Here is a 19150-nt window from a genome sequence, read left to right as displayed (position 1 = left end):
ATTTGTACAGTCTTAAGGGGGTTCTGGCATTGCATTTCAAAAAAAAAGCATTTTGTTTCCTAGGCAGCGCATTGCTCCAGTAATGCTTACAGCTGCTCTGGTGCCCAGGGCCTGGCTGTGTGAGCCACAGGAACATGGAGCTGAGACCTCAGCTGCTCGTGGTACCTCTGCCCCGAAAGGTTCCCAAGATGCAGCTTTGCTTGTTCAAACTCACTCTGTTTGGGTTCTTGGACAGCACAAGCGGGCCAGGGCGAGAGGTGCTGCAAATCCCTGCAACCCTCTCAGCCCACCCCAGTGTACCCCGGGCAGAGCCACCACCACGGACGTGGGCTGGGGCTTGTGGTCTGTGAGGGGACACAGGAACACACCCAGCCCAGCTCAGCTGCAGGACAGTGGAGAAACTGTCTGCCATCATTTTTTGCTTGACATCACTTATTTTCTCCATGGCTGCAAACAGCTGGTTCCTCTCGGCCAGTGGCTGCCACTGGATATGCCAAGGGGAGGGTTTAACCACTGGTCTGTAGAAGAGAGAAGCCTCAAACAGTAATTAAAGTAACCAAAAAATCAAGATAACATAAACAAAGTCTTGCCAAAAAAAAAAAAAAGTAAGAGAAAGTTTTTAAAATTTAAAAATACCTCCATTGTATGAAATCACTAAATTCAAACAAAATAAGGCTGGTCAAACTGCAGAGCATGCACCCTTTAATTCTACATGCTTATAAATTTCAAAACCTGCTTTATCAGCGTTATAGGGAATGCAGTCAACATGAGTCCCATGCTGACTGGTTAAGATGCTGTGCGGAGGATGTCTGCAGGGGTCAGGTACTGTGCTTTACACTATTCAGAGCTACCTCCCTCTCTCTTGTGTTTTCCTCCAAAATCAATATTGGCAAATTTTGTAACCTGCGTCAAAGCCCACTCAAACCAGTAGGTATCATGGGTTCACATTACAGATCCCCAGTCTCCATGAGAACTGGATTTCTCCATGAGGAATGATGAGGAAAGCCTCTTTCTAATGAATTTTATTTATCACAAACTCAAAGTCTCAGTGATTTCTTCTGCTAATTATCTGAGATTCACAAGCTTGAGTATATTATGACTGACGTTCTTGACCTCCAGCTCGAGTAGGAGAATACAAACCATTTCTGCTCTCTTTGCTCTAGAGAGTCCACTAGGATTGATGTACCCAGTAAGAAAACTGCGAGACAAACTTTTTTAACCTGATTGACACAGGATTCCACAATCTGGAATGAGGAAAGGGAAGCCATGTGTCCTCCATTGCAGAGATATTCTAGGTCCACATGACATCCCAAACAGCCTCCTCTCTTGGAGACCACAGCTCCTCAGAGAAGTAGTGTTTGTATTATCCTCCCATCACCCCATGCCTTTCACCTTAGCTAACAGTGCTGTTTGTTCATGTCAAAACACTCTTCAGAAAATGATATATTTATATAATCCATCTAACAATAAGTTCTTCCTGCAGTAATCTCCCTTTATACATGTTGTGTTGGAAATCTATTGGTCCTGTGCTTTGATTCTCTCCTCATGCTTGGAAACAACTAGGTATTCAAATAAACTGAAAATAAGCCATATTACAAGCAGATTGATCAAGTAGAAACATTTTCATGGCTAGAGATTCAGCATTGCTACGTTAATTTCCTGAGGAAAATCAAAGTTTCCCATTCTCTTTGCTCTCTCAGAAGTGCCACAGGGGCTGATGGACAGCAGGAACCATGAAAGGGCCCTGCTGAAGTCTTCTACTAGGGCTCTAATATTGCATCAAAGTCCTTGAATTTTATGCAGGCACAATACCCAGTGTTTTCTCCAGAGAAGCATTTGTGAATTTCCTTTTTTTTTTCTTAATTGAGCGGTACTCATGAGAAAGAGTGCCAGAAGGAGTCAATTAATTACAATCAGTGGAAACATTGGCTCAGGGTACTCCTCACTCCTCTTGTGTGATGTGAGCTTTGATGACTTTAATTTGGAAGTTGATTGGGTTGGGGTTTGGCCATTTATGTGCTTGGTTTTGTGTTGTCTTAGTGCACTTTTAAATCAGTAATATGTTGGTTATTCTTAGATAGAGATGTCTCTGAATCAAAATCCTGAGAGCAGTTATGGTCTCCTCAAACTCTCAAGAGATAAAGCTCTAAATAGAAATGTGTCTTTCATGAATTAATCTTATTCTTGAAGAAATCTGGCTTTGACAGGGTTGGCATTTGCTTAGACTGTGCGCTTCAGTCCCCGTTTCTTATTGCATTGTTTTTACTATCAAAATCTACTTAAAACAAATTTAAAGGCGGTATTAATCACATCTAACTCCCTGGCACCCTCTGTGCACTAGAAGTCCACTTCCATTTTTGTGATAATAAATGCTTTTAGGGTGCACTGTGTGCTGTATGACCCATGGTACCTACTGAGATGAAAGGGATTTGCTAGGGGCCGAGAAAACCTCTTTGTTAATTTATTATTCTCCATGTGAACATGAAAAGCAGGAAAACTGCAAGAATGCAGCCCACACCAAGACAAGCAACCTGTGTTGACACAAAGCTTTAGCTGGTAACAGGATGAAACGGCCTGTCCTACTGCCTGCAGAGCCAAGATCACCGATATCCAATTTACATTGGCACAGCCTTCGTTTCTGATAAAGATTTGCCCTCACAGGATTCACAAGGGTGGACTGGGGCTTCCAGAGGCTGGATGGTGACATCCTTATCCCAAGGCAATTCTCCTCTGGGACTGGGAATTTGTTACAAGCACTCGATATTCAGTTTTGTCCACAGAATATGGCTTCACATGTAAAGTTTCCACTTTGCTTTATCAATAAATTCACCATAAATGCAGGGAACCTGTTTGAAAGTTGTATCATCAGGGATGTGATTTACTTCACCTGGACTTTTCTCTTTTCTCTATACATTCTTCAGTGTGCAAAAATACCTTTCACTTCAAAACTTACCAGGGTTTAATTTAGTGGAATGGCTGGCAGAGCGAAAACATGAAAAAGGGATGCATTGCAAAAATACACATCTTAATTGTAATTAAGAATATGTCTGGGCAGCTAAGCAACAAATATTAGGGCACTACACAGCTTCATATAGGTGACACAGGTAATGTTAGCAGTGAATGTATAATGTCATGGGCCTTAACAGGAGCAAGCAACCAGATACGTACCCAGGGTCTCCAAACCTCCACAGAATATTCCATTTCCAAATGCTAATCATACTGCAAAGCTGTACAACAGCTTTTTATCATCCTTTATCACGCACACGTATCACCCAGAGCCCTGCTAATCTCAGGCGTGCAGAGATAAGTGTGTACACCAGGGCAAGGACTACTGTTACCAGAGAATTACTGCCGTCCCTGAGACAGCAAGGGTTGTGGCTGGCAAAAGCAGAAAAAAGGTAGCCTTTGGCTCCCCTGCTTGTTCACTTTTCCTGTTGCGTCTTTTCCACCTTGCTGCTCTTTGACAATATATTATTTTATTCCCATGCTCATTCTCAGGTCTTTTTTCAAAGTAGAAAAAATAAGGAACCTTCATTTACATGTACATCTTGAAGGCTTCAAAAATCCCTCCAGACTTGGTCCTTCTTCTCTGCTTTTAGAAACAAAAGATGAAAAAATGCATGAAATTTCTTCCAAAATCAATGTTTTTTCTTGCCCTTACTGTATTTAACTAAATCACTTTTCATCATGCTTCAAAAGACACTATTTTTTAAAAAGCTAAGCGGGTCCTTACCAATGGTGTTTCATGACCCAAGAGAAATATTTCCCTTGTCTCCTCAGGTCAGCCCTGAAAGAGCAGATGAGTTCAGGTGTGTGGGAATCCAGGTTTCAGCATGATGATCCATCACCAGAGCCCCACTGGGTGAGACCTCCTGGGATTGTTTCTGTAGGGCACTGCAAACACCCCCACTATGGCAGGACACTAGACATGGCCATTACCAGACTGTTGGGAATGTGACAGGTTCAGCAAAACCTGGGATTTGTTACATAAGCAATGTTCTCAAAAGTGCAGTAAGTATATTTAAAGAAATAACAAATAAGTCACAATAGCACAGAAAAAAGTTCATAATTTTTTGAGTTCACACACATTAGTAATTTTGTTTTTCAGGGAAGAAGAAATACAAATAAGTATTTGTACAAGAAATATACACACGGGAGAAAGGCAGTCAGCCCTAGTTGATCCCTTCAAAGATATTTCAATGGCATTCTTTACAAACAGTAGATATGAGAGCTGTCAGGTGTGATGGTTTATTACCTAATTAACTGATAACAAGTGAAGAGTTGCAAAGGAATATGAACCAGGTGTGTGCCTGAAATGGGTCAGAGTTTCTCCTGATCTCCATTTGGCCAGAGACACCTCCTCCGACTTTGATGGAAGACAGGTAAGGAATGCAAACATCTGTCCTGCTGTTTGTAGCTGTCTCTTCTGCATATGTTTATTTTCACCTCTGTCTACTTTCAAAGGTATTTGCTAAAGTGGAGGCCTCTTGATGGACTCTACAAAAGCACTGTGACGTTAGACCATGCTATCCAGAGGTGTTCTCACTCCCTAAGGACAGTGCCTCGCTGCCCTCCAGCGGCAGGAGCCTCCAGAACAGCTTTGCGTTTTCCTGCTGGTTTTAGCCCCTTAAACTACATTAGACCCACATACTCATGGATATTATAACGCTACAGCTTTCCATGAAAATTAGATGTTTAAATGCCTTTGGTGAGCTTACTTCTGGTCACTAGAGATGGAGAAGCTGCCTGATCAAAGCTATAGAGCAGCATGGAGAACTTGCCCCTTAGTATAAGGTGTCTTATGGAGAATATGTTACCTTTACAAATATAAGTACCTCTGTGCATACTGACCTCTGTGTGTTCGTATTTCACAATATGAAATATGCTCTGAAATCCATATGTAGTTTGAAGAAGCTGACAAAAGCTATTTCCAGGGAGGGGCAGTTTTGCCAATGCAGCAAAACTTCATTCCGTGAAGAAAGCTTAACACCCAAACTAGTGAAAATATTTCACTACAGACAAATGCTGTTTGTTTTCTATGAGTGAATTTTGACAGATTTCATTAAGAAGATGTTCTGGGAAGCAGCTTTGCTATTCCAAGACCACAAAGGTCAACCCTACTGTCATCACTGCTGGTTCCTGCCACATGGGATTAATCTGCTTGCTTAGTGTTGGACTCAAGACTTACCACCTCCTTTCTAATAGTGCCTTCAATGTCTGTGACAGGAGCTGCAGTATTTAATGTGAAAACTGGTCATTATTTTGTCACCTCTCACTACAGATTAGCCCTTGCTAGCATTCACACCTACCACCATTACTTCTTAGATATGGTGTAAAATAGACTCAGGTGAGATCCAGCCTCATTAGGCAAGAGCTGGAGAATGGAGTCTTCAGCTGTTCACATGTTTGCTGGGACTGATGTCTTTTTGGGGACCTGTTTTATAAAAAAGGTTGAGGAATGCTGAAAAAGCAAATCTTGATGATTCATATTCAAGATATTTGCATTCAGCCATGTCCCCCACATTTTCCCACCCCAATGCCTAGGCTCCAAACAGAGTTGCACTGAAATGCCACTGATTAAAAGCCTAGTTCATAGATGAAGTAGGTGCCTACAACTAGATAATGTGAATTACAGCCCCACTTTCCATTAATAGCCATGCTCCAGCTGCACGGGATATCTTAGGCAATTAGCTTTGCTGCTGAGCGTGCTGTTTGGCTGAGTCAGCAGATTGACACATTAGCTATTTCTACAGGACTCTACAGTTCCTAGAGAGGATATCATTGAAAGTCCAGCAACAGCCAAAGAATAAACAGGTTCATTATCAGATAGTCATGAAGTGCACTGAAATGGCATACATGTATCAGATTTCTGTGTCTTCTGTGAACATTGCTCAGATCCAAATCTTTAAATCCAGAGCACTTAGACTTGGGTTAAATCACAAGACATAAAGAATCTGTTTCTCTTTGGCTTGAGAAGAAAACCTTCATGAGATTTCTGTTGGAGTTTTGGGCTATTTTTTTTTTTTTAATTCAGAAGTCAAAAATATTTGTATAAAATAGGTTAATTGTAGGTTAATTGCTGTCAGGAAAGAAAAGTTGTACATGCCATACTGTTCAGGCCCAGCTTAGAGCTATTTGGATTGCAATATATTGATAAGGATCTACGATAAACCCACTTAGTCACTTCAGGAAATGACATTGACTTAAAGTAATCCCCACATGGAACTAGGAGTTTAGATACTTGACTGGTTTTGCTCAATAAGTTATTGTGAAGGTAAAAACAGGGGTATCTAGACAGACATCACACATCATACTGTGCTAAGAAAACAAGAAAAGCATTCACAGAAAGAAAGAATTTATGTTCATTTCTAAGTCAGCCAAGAAGATTGAGCTTTGTTTGGTTTATGTCTCTAGCTGAGACCCATCTTCGCCCTGTAGTACAGGGTGAGGTGGAGCTGGAAGCATCCCTTGGAGTATCAGATGCCAGAGTAGTTTTGATACCACCACCTCATGCCAGGGAGAAAAATGTGTGGCTGGAGGTATCCTGATAGAGATGGCTTTGCTAGGTGCCAGTCTTTTGGCAGTTGTATAGCATAGTCATTCCAGGTGGGATTCTTTTTTTTCATGCAAGTCACCTAATCTGAAAAGCTACCAGGAAAACAGGTGCCAAAGGACAATATCTGTCATGACCTGTTGTGTATTTTCTCTTCATGATGACTTTTTTTTCATGTTTTCTCCTAGACTTTTATTAATTTGTATTTATACTGACATTGCAATATCTTCCACCTCCCATCCTATGATCTCGTGTCTCTTGCCAGTAGAATAAAAACCTCCTTCTAGTTTCTTCTTACCCAACCACGCCTTGGCCAATACCTCTTACAGCCGCTTTATTGCTCTGTAGGTTGCAAGTGAGAGACCTGCAGATCTGAAACACACTGGAGGGCTCTAGTCCCAGGTTAAAGAGGATCCAGAGAAATACAAAAAATCATGGAAACTGCTTCTTACAGGAATAACCTGTAGCAGACAGATAATTTCGTTGAGACTTTCCTGGCATTTTTAGGATGCTACTCTTCCTTTGGCAGAATTCTCACATCAATTTAATCTCATTTAGTAGGGTTGTAAGCTGGAAAGAGACTTAACTAAGTGGTATGAGAATCCTTACCAAACAGCCTAATCTCCAAAAGTAAATTGTTGCTTCCTGGAACAACCACATCATCAGGACACAGCCACAAAGGTGCCTGGGGAGTGTTTGGGAAGATCTCGGTAGCCAGTCCGGAACAGCTCTGTGATCTGGATCTACTTATCCGGATGTCTGGATGTACCCTGTGAAATGAAAATAGTCAGTAAATCACTTCCTTGACATTGATCTGGAAGCTGAGGAAGAAAGATCAAATTGCACAGCACACACCTTTGGTGTAGACCAGAACCCATTTAGTATAAATTCTGAAACTGCATTGGGTTAGAACAGACAATTGCAATGAAAATGCACCTTCAAGTGAGTCTCACTTGGCTGCTCCTGTTAAGTGCTTCTCTTCTCTCTGTGTCTAAAACCTTTTCATGTTCGCAGGGAAATGTTACAGACAGAATTAGTTACTAATACAGACCAGCTTGCTGGGAAGTGATGGAAAAGAGTATCCTAGACTATTGCAGGCAAGATTTGTTCCATAAAATTGATGGTTTGTCTTCTAATTCAAAGGTTCAGATCAAATCCGTATATCCATAGGCTGAAGAAATCTGAAGAATATTTTTGTTGTTTCTCTTCTCTAAAGTGGAATAGTTTGGCTAAGTTGTTCTCTAAATGTTCTTCTTATGTTCCAGTTTTGAATTTAAATTCTTCTACACTTCTGCATTTAAAAATGTAGAGAAAGACAGAATAAGAAACAGAGCAGCCTGCCAGACCCAGGTGAAAATATACTTTAATGCAGTGCCATGTTCCTTCAAACTTCAAACAATAGCCCCAAACCTTCCTTATAATCTTGCTAGTTTGAATTAGATACTTTGATCTATAGTTATCAGCATAGGCACCATGAATAAAGTAATGTCAATCCCTTACAAAAAGAGATAATTTTACAGAGTGTAGATTAAGAGGTTGGCTACATTGAATTATTTATACAACGAGCAAAGGCAGCCCAGAGGAAAGTTCAGCATCAAAGAGGACTAAGCTGCATTTCAAGAAGGTGGTCAAATCCCAGCACTTCGGTAATGTTATGGTCTTTATTCTTATTCAATAGGCTGACTCTTGTCTTTGATTTGACCTGATGTATGTAGACTGGATTAACTTTGACTGGAAAAATCACTTAGGATACTGTCTTGCAAACCCAAGACTTCAGTATCATTAAAGTCTGTGAAAGTGAATGTCTGAAGATTTGAAAAAAAATCTCCAAATGAAATTTCTCCTGATTTTAGTGACTGAAAAAGGTACAGCTCTTCAGAGCATGCTAATTATGAAAGAGCAAGGATATTATTTTTAAAAGCTGTCATTTGAAAAACACTGCTTTGACTCCTGGAAGCCTAAATCCTTTTTTTCTTTCAATGAATATATGTAGATTATCAAAGGTATTTATGTGACTAAAACTACAGATCATCAATAGCATATGATAACACTGCATGTTTGTACATTATTTTGAAAGACCAGTTCATCCCCTAGGATCTGCAAGCAACCAGCAGCTTTTAGGAAGGACTTAGTGTGACATTTCTCAAACTGGGCTTCAGAGTTACACTCAAAGTGTAACTCCTTTCAAGGAGTTACAGACTGGCTCATCTGTGGTTTTGCACAGCATCACTTTGCCATCCAGATTTGTTGGAAGGAAGAGCTCCCTCCCCATCCAAGCAACCTGATGGGCGACAGGTGGGATCCAGCACCAGTGCTGAGTGTGGGCAAGCTGGTTTGGAGAGGAACAGGCTTTAAGGAAGGCAGAGCCAGATGGAGCCCACTTAAGTGAGCACAACGCTGGGTAGAGCAGATAAATATTTGACATTCAGAGCTACGCTAATTAGACATCAAGAAGAAATGAAGGGTTTCATACCAATCAAAATATTACTCTGTTTACTATAACTGTTCAACTTAACACTTCAGTCATAGAAAGTTTAGGAAAACAACTTGCACCAGTTAAGAAATGCTCTAACACCAACATTGCTACATATTTTTAGACACCTACGAATCCATCCCTTGCTGTTGAAAACAAAGAAAAAGCCTCCAGTTTACTTTGAAAATTCTGATCTTCTCTATACTTGCCTATCCATCTCTAAAGTGTCCCTGAACTTATGTGGGCACATAGGGCAGAGAGCCAAAGAAAGAAAAAAAAAAAAAAAGAGGTTTCTTACAAAACACCTGTCACGCAACCTTCAGAACCACGTTTGATTTAGTGGTTTCTGGGTTTTTTTTCAAATCCCTATCATGCTTGTGTGCATAATTGAGCTAGGGTGAGGGTTTTTTGAGTTAATGATGCCATGGTCTGGTTTAATCAAACATACATTTTTAAATATCTTATGCAGTATATAGTATATTCTTCATTGCAAAGTCAGACAAAATTGGGCTTCCCATGCAGACCTGAGCAGACATTTGCGAAGAAAGTGGTTTAATAGAATCATAGAATCATTTAGGTTGGAAGAGACCCACAAGATCATCAAGTCCAACCATAACCTAACTCTGGCACTAAAATGTGTCCCTAAAAACCTCACCTATGTCTTTTAATCTAACATGCTGGGCTGTCAGCCAAAATAACTGGCATGATCTGCACAGACAAATGGTCCACAGCCTCCCCTGCTACTGCAGTAATCACATATGGCAAAGGTGAGTAAACCCTTTCTACTGCCCCAGTGAAACTGGGCAGAGCTCATCTCCTAGAAGACCACATCTTCACTGGAGCTGAAGGGTGCACACTAGGATTTCTGGGGCTGGATCCCTTTGTTCTTTGTGCTGCCATGAAATAAAGTCCTCTACAGTCATCTTCCACTGAGGACATGAGCATGTCCTTCCAAACACAGGAAGGAACCACAGGATTGCTTTGAAAACACACCACATACCAACACTTTACTGTATCTTACTCTATATCAACATATACCGGGTACCATCTCACAGTAAAACATAAAATATGCCTAGAATTGTGATATGTTACATTAATGCTAATACGTTTTCTTATCTGCCACAGCAAGTGGTGTGTGGTGGAACTCACAGGGAGGCTCAACTGGAGGTCAAAACTTAATATGGAACAAACTTTCAAAATGGATAAGAGACCACCTGAGACACAAAGGTAAGAGGGTGAGACATGGTCCTGACTAAGAACTTACCTGGCACCCCTGTGGAGTGACATGAGGTGAGCTGGTTATCTCATCAGCACAGCCAATAACCTACCATGGCAGACCAGGTCCTGTAGGCAGCAGAGCCATGTGAACAGGGCTGAATTAACCACAATTTGGGCTCTGCTGTTCAGCTCCCAGCTTTGCACACTGTGGGTGTTCCCCAGTAAGCTCTGGCTACTGGGAAGACAGAAACACTGAGCAGCCCATCACTGCACAGACGAGGATGCAGCCTTACACATAAGAAGTGTAGATATCCTGGCAATAAACAAATTGAGATGTTCACCTGTTTTTTGGTTTAGTTTCAGGAGAGCCACAACTACGACTGGTCTCTAGAGGAGACCAATGCGCCGGGAGGGTTGAAGTTTATTATGAAGGGAAATGGGGGACAGTCTGTGACGATCACTTCAGTAAGAACAGTGGCGATGTTGTATGCAGGCAACTTGGCTGTGGCCACGTTGTTTCTGTCTTCGGATGGTCTTACTTTGGCCGTGGCAAAGAAGACATCCTTCTGGATGATGTCCAATGTGAAGGAACCGAATCTTACCTTTGGGACTGTCGGCATGCTGGCTGGAGCACGCATGACTGTGGACATAATGAGGATGTTGGTGTCATCTGTTCAGGTGAGAAAAAAAAAAAAAATAGTAGTTATGCATTATTAATAATTTCTTTGGATTTTCCTGTTGACCATAAATGCAAGAAACAGAGTTTGGAAATCAGACTAGAGCTGAACTGTGTGCTCGTGGAGGCTCCTTGTGTTTAAGCTGGTCTGTGTGATCAAGGAACAAAAGGATGTCCTGGATAAAATACCAAGATAGGTGGTGGCAAGCAGTGAGTATAAAAATGGTGGAAAGAAGGTAGTTCAGGACTGCTTTAGTCAACATCTGATTACAGGCCATTCCCCAAAAAGCAGAAAGGCAGCCAGTTGAGAGGAGAAGCACATCCAGAAATGAACCAAGTATGTCTGAATAGAAAATAAAAGCTCATACTCTTGTCATAAACATATCTGAAATCAATGATTGCATAGCTAGAAGCAGCCTGTTTTGAAGCAATATAAATAACTGCACAGTAGAAGTGAATTTCTGCTTTTCTTCCATGTTCGCAGGTGCGGCACGCTCCACAGTTGCACCGACAGGTAGGGCAGGGCTCTTGAGACGTAAGTCCATTAGCTCTTCACAGTATTCCCAAATGCCCAAGGATTAATATTTAACTCAAAAATCATGTGATTGCAGCTCCTTGGCAGACAGTATTCTGGAAAGGTACATGCTCTGAATCACTAATTATTGCCCCAAATTACTATTTATTCATCCACTGTAACATTATTTCTGTTCTTTGGATTGCTCATAGGAACTGTATTAGCCACTTGTCTACTACTAATTAGGGAAAACATAAGGTGAGTCTTAACACTCCATGTCTAGGTTTCTGACTTCTATTTTTTTCTGCTGTTCCTGAAATAGTGATAGCACCCTGGAAACCTTAAAGTACGGATGTTACTCATGTGTCCTAGGGTTTTTAAGCATTAAGTACTAAAGCTTTTCATAATACACAGCCACAGAGGAGTGGCCGCTAAAATGCAGGGTTTGATCCTATGTAGCCCAGAAGTGAAGGAGTGGTTCACAAAATCATTTTTCTCAAGACTTGAACCTGCAAAACCACATTGCAGTAGTCTTGAACTGGTGCTCCATGCTCTGCACATCTCTATCTCTGACGTTCATTTAGAACTGCTCTTAATCAACAGAAATATCACTCTGTCAGAAGCTGAAGTCTTTTGCATTAAGCCAGTGTTGCACAAAACCTGATGCTTAAATCCTTTCACCAGTGTCTCAGTTCTCATGACCATTCTTACAGTTATCTAATAATTTCTTTCCTCTAACTTCCAGCATCCCCAGAGAACCCCCAAACTTCCACTTCTGCATCAACATTTTCCACAGACAGCACTGCTGTGACAACTACCACAGAAAACCCAACTCCTACTGACGAAGGCAAGGGGGAAAAAAGAAACTGCAAATGTCATGTGTGGAAATGTTGAATGATATATGCCATTCGTTTAGAGCAGACAAGAGGAACACTGGGAATTCAGTAAAAATATTTAGTAACCCTGCATGTAATTAGCCTTGGAAGAGACAATCATCTTCATTTTCACAGGAAAATGTGATTGGAAAATGGGCATGTGATTAAGTCTATCTGCATATACATTTATCAAGAGTGCATGTATGTATAGTGAGATCTTTACCATCAGTTCGTCTGAGGCACTCTTACCTGGATATTTTCTTGAGCTTCAATTCTTTTAATAATCTTGCATAATTTTTCCTGGTTCTCAAGTTAGTGCAAAGGTAGGATGGAAATCAGGTGTGTTTATAACCTGCTGAGGGGTGCACTGGTTGCATCAGTCTCCAATCACTTATTAGAAGATGTTCTTCTGAGCCACGTTACCAAAGCTCAGAGTCCAGGGATTTTCTTTTCTTATTTCCCCTGACAGTGGTCCCTTTACATCTTTCCAAATTACTATTGCATCTCTAGCAGTCAAAGATTGCAGCCAGAAATATCTGCTGTCTCTATTATTAAACAGTAAATGAAGGCGAAAGTCTTTCTTTCAGCAAAAATAAAGGGCTGTGCATTGACTCACTGTCCTGCAAAGCCCAATCTACTTACTTTCATCAAGATTTCAGTTCATATGTCCACTCCCAATTACTGACAGTCTCTCTTCTTTTGATTTCGTCAGCTTTCTCTTGGCCTCAGTTATAGATTCTGAGTCCACCGTTGTCCCAGAGGAAAATCCTGAAACCACAGTTTATACAGGTAAGAACAGACATTTTGCAAGTGCTATCTAAAATATATATTCTCTTAATTTGGGGTTTTCAGATGGATTAAGGTGTGACCGTGTAAATCTGTAAAATATTCACAGCAGACAACCACGAATTAAATGTTTATGTCAAGGAACAATGTCCTTACAACAACTTCACTCTAAAAATATTAGGCTAGCAGGAAATATGCATTTAATAATTAATACCTCTGACCTTGTAGCTATAAATACTACACTTTTAATTTTATAAACAAAAGTGTCCAGATCATTGTGATTCATGTGTCTAAGATTTGTAAAAACCTGAGAAACATTAAGGAGCACAGCCAGGCATTTGTACTTAGCTCCCTTGGTTGGAGCTCTGCCCTCTCCAGTTATTTAGCAAACCAAAAATGCAGTTTTTTATCAAGCTTGAGACACTAAGCGAGCCACTAACTTCTCAAATCACAATTATGTTTTTAATTGCTGCTTGCAACCATTTAATTTCTCATCCTTATAGTCTCCTCTGGCAGCACAGATGCCTCTACTACCACACAGAGGAGAACACGACATCAGAAACCCCGACTACGCTGCCGACAGGTAAAGGGCCTTTGCACAACATCCAGCAGGTTAGAAAGAATATGGTTATAAGTTTTGGTTTGGAGGGGACATCAGTGGAGATGCCAAGAAAATTACTGTCTCTCAGTGCAGCTTATGTTTGTCCATGAATTTCATCTGTGTGGTACCAACCTGCTCGCTTTCTGGCAGCATGGGCAGGCTATCACCGGTACTGCTACTACTGCTGAAAAGTTCATACGTCGCTTGAAAAAGCTGAAGGGTGGTGAAAGCCTGGCCCAGGTTGGCCAGAGAGGTGGTGGCTGAACCATCCCTGGAGACATCCCAGGCCAGGCTGGACGGGGCTCTGAGCAACCTGAGCTGGTGCAGATGTCCCTGCCCATGGCAGGGGGGGCGCTGGGGGAGCTGGGAAGGTCCCTTCAACCCAAACTGTTCTGTGATTCTATGATTATATACTCCAGTTAGGAGCTGCAAATGCAACGCCTGCTCCAGGGCAAGCTGAATAGTACAGAGTTGGAACCATAGAATCTGGAGGAAATTATTTTTATTTCTTGAAGAAGCATGATTTAGGGGAAAGCCACCCAATCTATGTTTCTTACCATTTATAACATTACCTATGTGGATTTTAAACCATTTATAAGCCTCCACGCTTGGACTTTCTTATCAAGCCATCCCAGGAGGACCAGCAGGTCCTGTAGTCCCTCTTGAGTATTTCTCAGCTCAGATTCAGCCTCTGCCAGCCCAGGGTGTTGCAGGCTCAGCCCAGCAAGCTGGGGATGGGAGAGCTGGCTCTACCTCCAGCCTTCCTCCCGTCTTCGTCATAGCTCCTACCTGCTAACAGTGACGTTTCACAGGGCAAGGAGATCCAGCAGAGAACCGCAGGAAAAATAGATGCTGTATTTCAGCAGCAGTCCTGATGGCCTCTCTCTCTCCTTTCGCCACTGACTACTCTACCTCTGGGAGAAAGATTTTCAGTTAGATAAGCCAGGAGCAGTAGTAAGAAACATTTCCCTCTTTTCAGCCAGAATACCCTTTGTTATTTTACTTTTTGAACTTCTTAATAAAGTTGACAAAACTTGTCCTATTGCAGTTTTGGGAAACTAACGATAAATGTTACTGCTAAGTTACAACATTCCTTTCTATTTTTGCTTCTCACACTCTTTTTGCTTTTGTTACTCTCAGTAAGAGAAATCTGAAACTTTTTGTGATGCTTATAATGCAAAATATTAATGTGAAGATCCATGTTTGAGCCATGTCTGTGGATGCGGGGGACAGCTAATACACAGACTCCCTTTTCCACAAAGCCTGAAGGCAATTAAATTCACCAAGAGCGGATTTCAGTCACTCAGCATTACCTGAATTCTCTTTCCCTCTCATTTCCATGTTTCTTCCTTCTCACAGCCTCTGAAACTACTGGAGAATCATCGATTTCACCCACCCCACTTATAGGAGGTGATAGTACCTCAAATCCAGAAATCTCTTCCACAGCGACTACAGGTAAGAACAGACTCTATGCCATAAAATCTCACAATAATAGTGTTTAAGTTTGTTTAAATTAGATTACATTGGTAGGATTACAATAACTTCATAAAGTTTAAGATCAGCCAACTGCTAACTAATCATCTCAGTGAAGAAAGAATCCAACTTCTAAAACCTTCATTTCTAAAATATTCGGCTGCCAAAGTTTGGGAGATATGTACTTACGAATGATTTGGGGCTTTAAGGTGCTTATACTATTGTATCAGCACAAGTTCCCAAATATTGGTGGTTTTGTGTGGGTAAAAGTAGATACTTTATGCTGGAGAGCATCAATTGTTAAATCAGATTGTGACATCATCACCTTAAAGATTCAATAATCTTTGACAATTCTTTCCCAGTCCTAAAGACGGAGATCCCACCACCTGACACGGTACAGAAACTGGTTCTTTGTACCTTCCCACTCATGCCTGTTGGACTCTTCCACCAAAGAGATTGATATTTTTCTCCAGTAATGTGTTTCCTCAACCCTTTCACAGTCCCTTCAACATACCTGTATTCCTCCTTTGAATCTACTTCAATACATGAAGAAACTGAGGCAGTATCTACACCAGGAATCCTAAGCACAGCTTACAAAGTCAAGTTCATAATTGTAAAATCAATTTTGAGTCTAAGTAAGCTAAGGGAAAGCCATACTGTATGGAAAATGTACGCAAAGAAGTTTTAATAAAGAGGGATAAGAACATGCTGCTTCATTCTCCATTAGCTAAGAAGCTTAAAAATCCAAACTTTAAATATTTATTTATCGTGGCATTATGTGGTAATAGAGACTCAGGTAGAAATATAGAGAACATGCTGTCCTGCCTCCTAATGAAGCATTGATAGCACCAACAGGCTTTAAACTCCTATGCAAAACTCCACCAGGGGAGATGACTGTGTGTACTTTACCTCTGAACTTGACAGATATTTCCAAGACACACCAAAAAATGTATATTCCAAGTCCTTTTATCCATGGACACTTTCTGTAGTGCCTCCAGATGCTGGTTTATTAGCTCTGTGGACTCCAGGGAGCAGAGGGTCAGGTGGACATTCTTTTTAAAGCCCTTTTCAGAATAGTAAAAGATGCTTCTCACAGAAACTAAATTCAGCTCTCTAAAGTTTTCCTCAGAGCTCACGATTTTTCAAGCCTGTTATGTTCTTTATTTGTTCATCCAAGCTCTCCTCGTTACCTCTATCTTTCTTAAATGTGCAATCACCGGCAGAGCAGCTGAGGTCTCTTTAATGCCACGGAGAATAAGTAGCTGCAAGACTGAGGCTGGACTGGCTCACTGGAGTGTAAATATTATCATCTTCCAGTTTTTCTATGGTCCTTCTGTGCCAGCTGAAAGGATGATTTTGCCTTTGTGCATTGGTTTTCTCTTGCCAATGAGCAGCACGTTCCACTTGTCTTTATTGAATTTCAGCTTGCTGATTTTTGACATTTATTCAGTTTATGAAAATCACTTTGAGTTCTCATCGTGTTCTCCAGAGAGGGCACAGATTGCCTCCTTGCCTTCTGCCACTCTGTCTGTCCTGTTCCAGTTTCAGTGGCAAGAGCTGAGGATCTCATTACAGTACAGCAGCTCTGTTTAACACCCCTACTATCTGCTAGTCCAAGATGCTGCATAACACGACAAACAATTAGCAAAGTAACTGATAACTCCTCTATTTACAACCTTTTTTTTTTTTTAAACACCGCTTGTCTTCTACAGCCTTATCTATGCTGTCAGAAGGTCAGAGCTGTGACTCAATACCAGTAGTAGCAGCACTGGGAAGTGTAATACAGATTTGCTTACTACTCCGTCCGTTCAGCGTATTTTGAGCAATATTTGCGTGTTCCAAATCCAGGATCCATCCACCCTAATTTCTACAAGTGTTGTCTTAGAAATTCAGAGGCAAATCTTCAGCACAGTGAAGAAGACATTTCAGTCAGTGGTTTTCTGCCTTTTTTTCCTGCCAGTCACTTCACTTTCAAAATGAAAACTTTCCTACTTTGAAGAACATTTTACAGAGCTTTGATCAGACTTTGCCACTTGCCTTACTTAGACTGGGCTCTATTCCAGCTGAATGAAAGGAGTTTGCACTTCTCTGCACACACCAGTGAAAATGAGAAATAAATGTGGTTACTCAAGATTTACTTTTATTTGCGTGGCTTTCAGAAGTTGAATGTGAATTTCTTAAATGAGTGAGTTGACTGTTATTCAGCCTTAAGGAACATAATACACAGTGTATATATGGTTTCCTAATAATACCCTCATTACTATGGAACTATGTGCTTGCAACTATTAAGGGCTTTGCCTGTAATTATTTAACCAAGTACTTGAGCAAACAACTTCGTCTTATTTATCCATACTGCATGTAACAGGGATACTGTTGAATGGGTAAAGTAGTGGGGGGAAGGCTCCTCTGTAGCTGCAAATAATAATCTCGTTACTTTTATTTGTGCAAACTGTAGGTAAACTATTCTTTGGGTTAAAAGCTCAGGATAACTAAGTGTTCTTTAATTCCTTTGATTATTTTCTGCACTTAACTAAGAAAAAAATATTGATTTTTGAAGAGGTGCAAATATTATTTTCTTCTATTAATTTGTTGAAAGTTAAAAACTTGCCTTTCAGCTGTCTGTAGACACCTCCACAGGAATACATTAAAGATTTTTGGGACTCTTACTTAATCAGTCCTTTATTTTGTGAAAAAGAGCCTCCCAAAATTTCAGATTGTTCATATTTCAGGTGAATGAAATACTTCATTTACTTAGACTTGAATAGGAAAGAGGCCTCCCTCCCAACACAGCCATTTTTAACATCAGCTGAATCACAACAAATTTATTTCTGCCTGTAATTTAAGTCAAGATCTGAATATAGAATTTTTAATGTGTCTCTTTCTCATGATTCCCACCCGGATTTAGACAGCTAATGTAGTCTAGTTCTTAAACTTTTTAATTGCCCATTGCTGGTGAATACTCAACACCTGGCTCAACAGGTTTATTACCTTTTGTCTCTAATTATCATCTTTTCTCCCCGAAATCGCGTTTGGCGGTCTTGCAGGAGTTTAGACCTAGATCTTGGGAAATGAGCCAAGCACGTTGCTGCTGGCATTTCTTTACAGATAACATTTGCAGAAGCAAACGATAAACATGGTACTTGGGTGGAAGGAGCTTTGATCATGGTCAGCAAAAAGGAATTAAGGAGAAAGAGTCCTAGGAAACATGGCTCTCATTCTGAATAGATGTGCATTAGTTGGTTACAAACGGCTGCCAGGTGGCAGCAAAATGTCCCAAAATGAAAACCTTGTAATCACTGACCCACCAAGGAGTAAGACAGGTGTGTATACTTGGTGCAGTTTATGATGGCTACAAAATAGGAGGAACTCAATTATGTTGTCAGCAGTGTCTCTGATTTCTTTCTCTGAAAGAAAAATACACTCCAGGCCCATAAAACTAATTTGAAACTTCAGATCTCTAACAGCCTTTCTCTCTGAAAGTGAGATAGATGTTTGGAGTATTCTGTAAGTACCCAGCACTCAGAAATGAGCCTGGCCTGTAGAAATAGCTCTGCTACTATTCTGGGGAAATGATGCTGCGCCAACCATCTGTTATGCCAGAGGGTTTGCAAGGATGGGAAAAGCAGCTGAACCAGGCATTACTTAAAGGAAAAAAAAAATCCCTTAAATTGCAAGATATCCCAGGAAAAAAGTTTGCTCTGGGTATTTGTGTTCGTCCTTTAGACGGCACTACAGTATAGATGAGAACGAGGGTGAAGAAAAGGTAGAAAACCCTCCCTCTGTTGCACAAAGTGGGGAGAGGTGACAGCTAGCTTCATGGGGAGGATCGTTTTCAAGATCAACAGGTTGTAGCAGAGGACTATGTCCATGCCCCCTGTGTACTGGAGGCAGAAAGATGGGTTCAAGTGTTCATAACATCCCACAACAGCACTGAAATACAAGGGGAGATTCTTTCTCAGAGCAGACTATCTGCTCCTGTCT

General features: G+C 40.9%; 1 protein-coding gene across 1 annotated transcript in view; it reads left to right on the top strand.

The window, feature by feature from the left end:
- Window positions 1–19150, top strand: part of DMBT1 (deleted in malignant brain tumors 1) — an 84800-nt gene that overhangs the window by 64644 nt on the left and 1006 nt on the right. The window contains 5 exon segments of the mRNA XM_065638984.1: window positions 6415–6539; window positions 10602–10922; window positions 11405–11434; window positions 13599–13678; window positions 18893–18932. Of these exon segments, the coding sequence (XP_065495056.1) occupies window positions 6415–6539; window positions 10602–10922; window positions 11405–11434; window positions 13599–13678; window positions 18893–18932 (596 nt within the window).

The sequence above is a fragment of the Caloenas nicobarica genome, chromosome 7, assembly GCF_036013445.1.
Source record: "Caloenas nicobarica isolate bCalNic1 chromosome 7, bCalNic1.hap1, whole genome shotgun sequence".
NCBI classification, from domain to species: Eukaryota; Metazoa; Chordata; class Aves; order Columbiformes; family Columbidae; genus Caloenas; species Caloenas nicobarica.
Note: the sequence above shows the minus strand (reverse complement) of the source record. Positions and strands in the feature narration are given on the sequence as shown.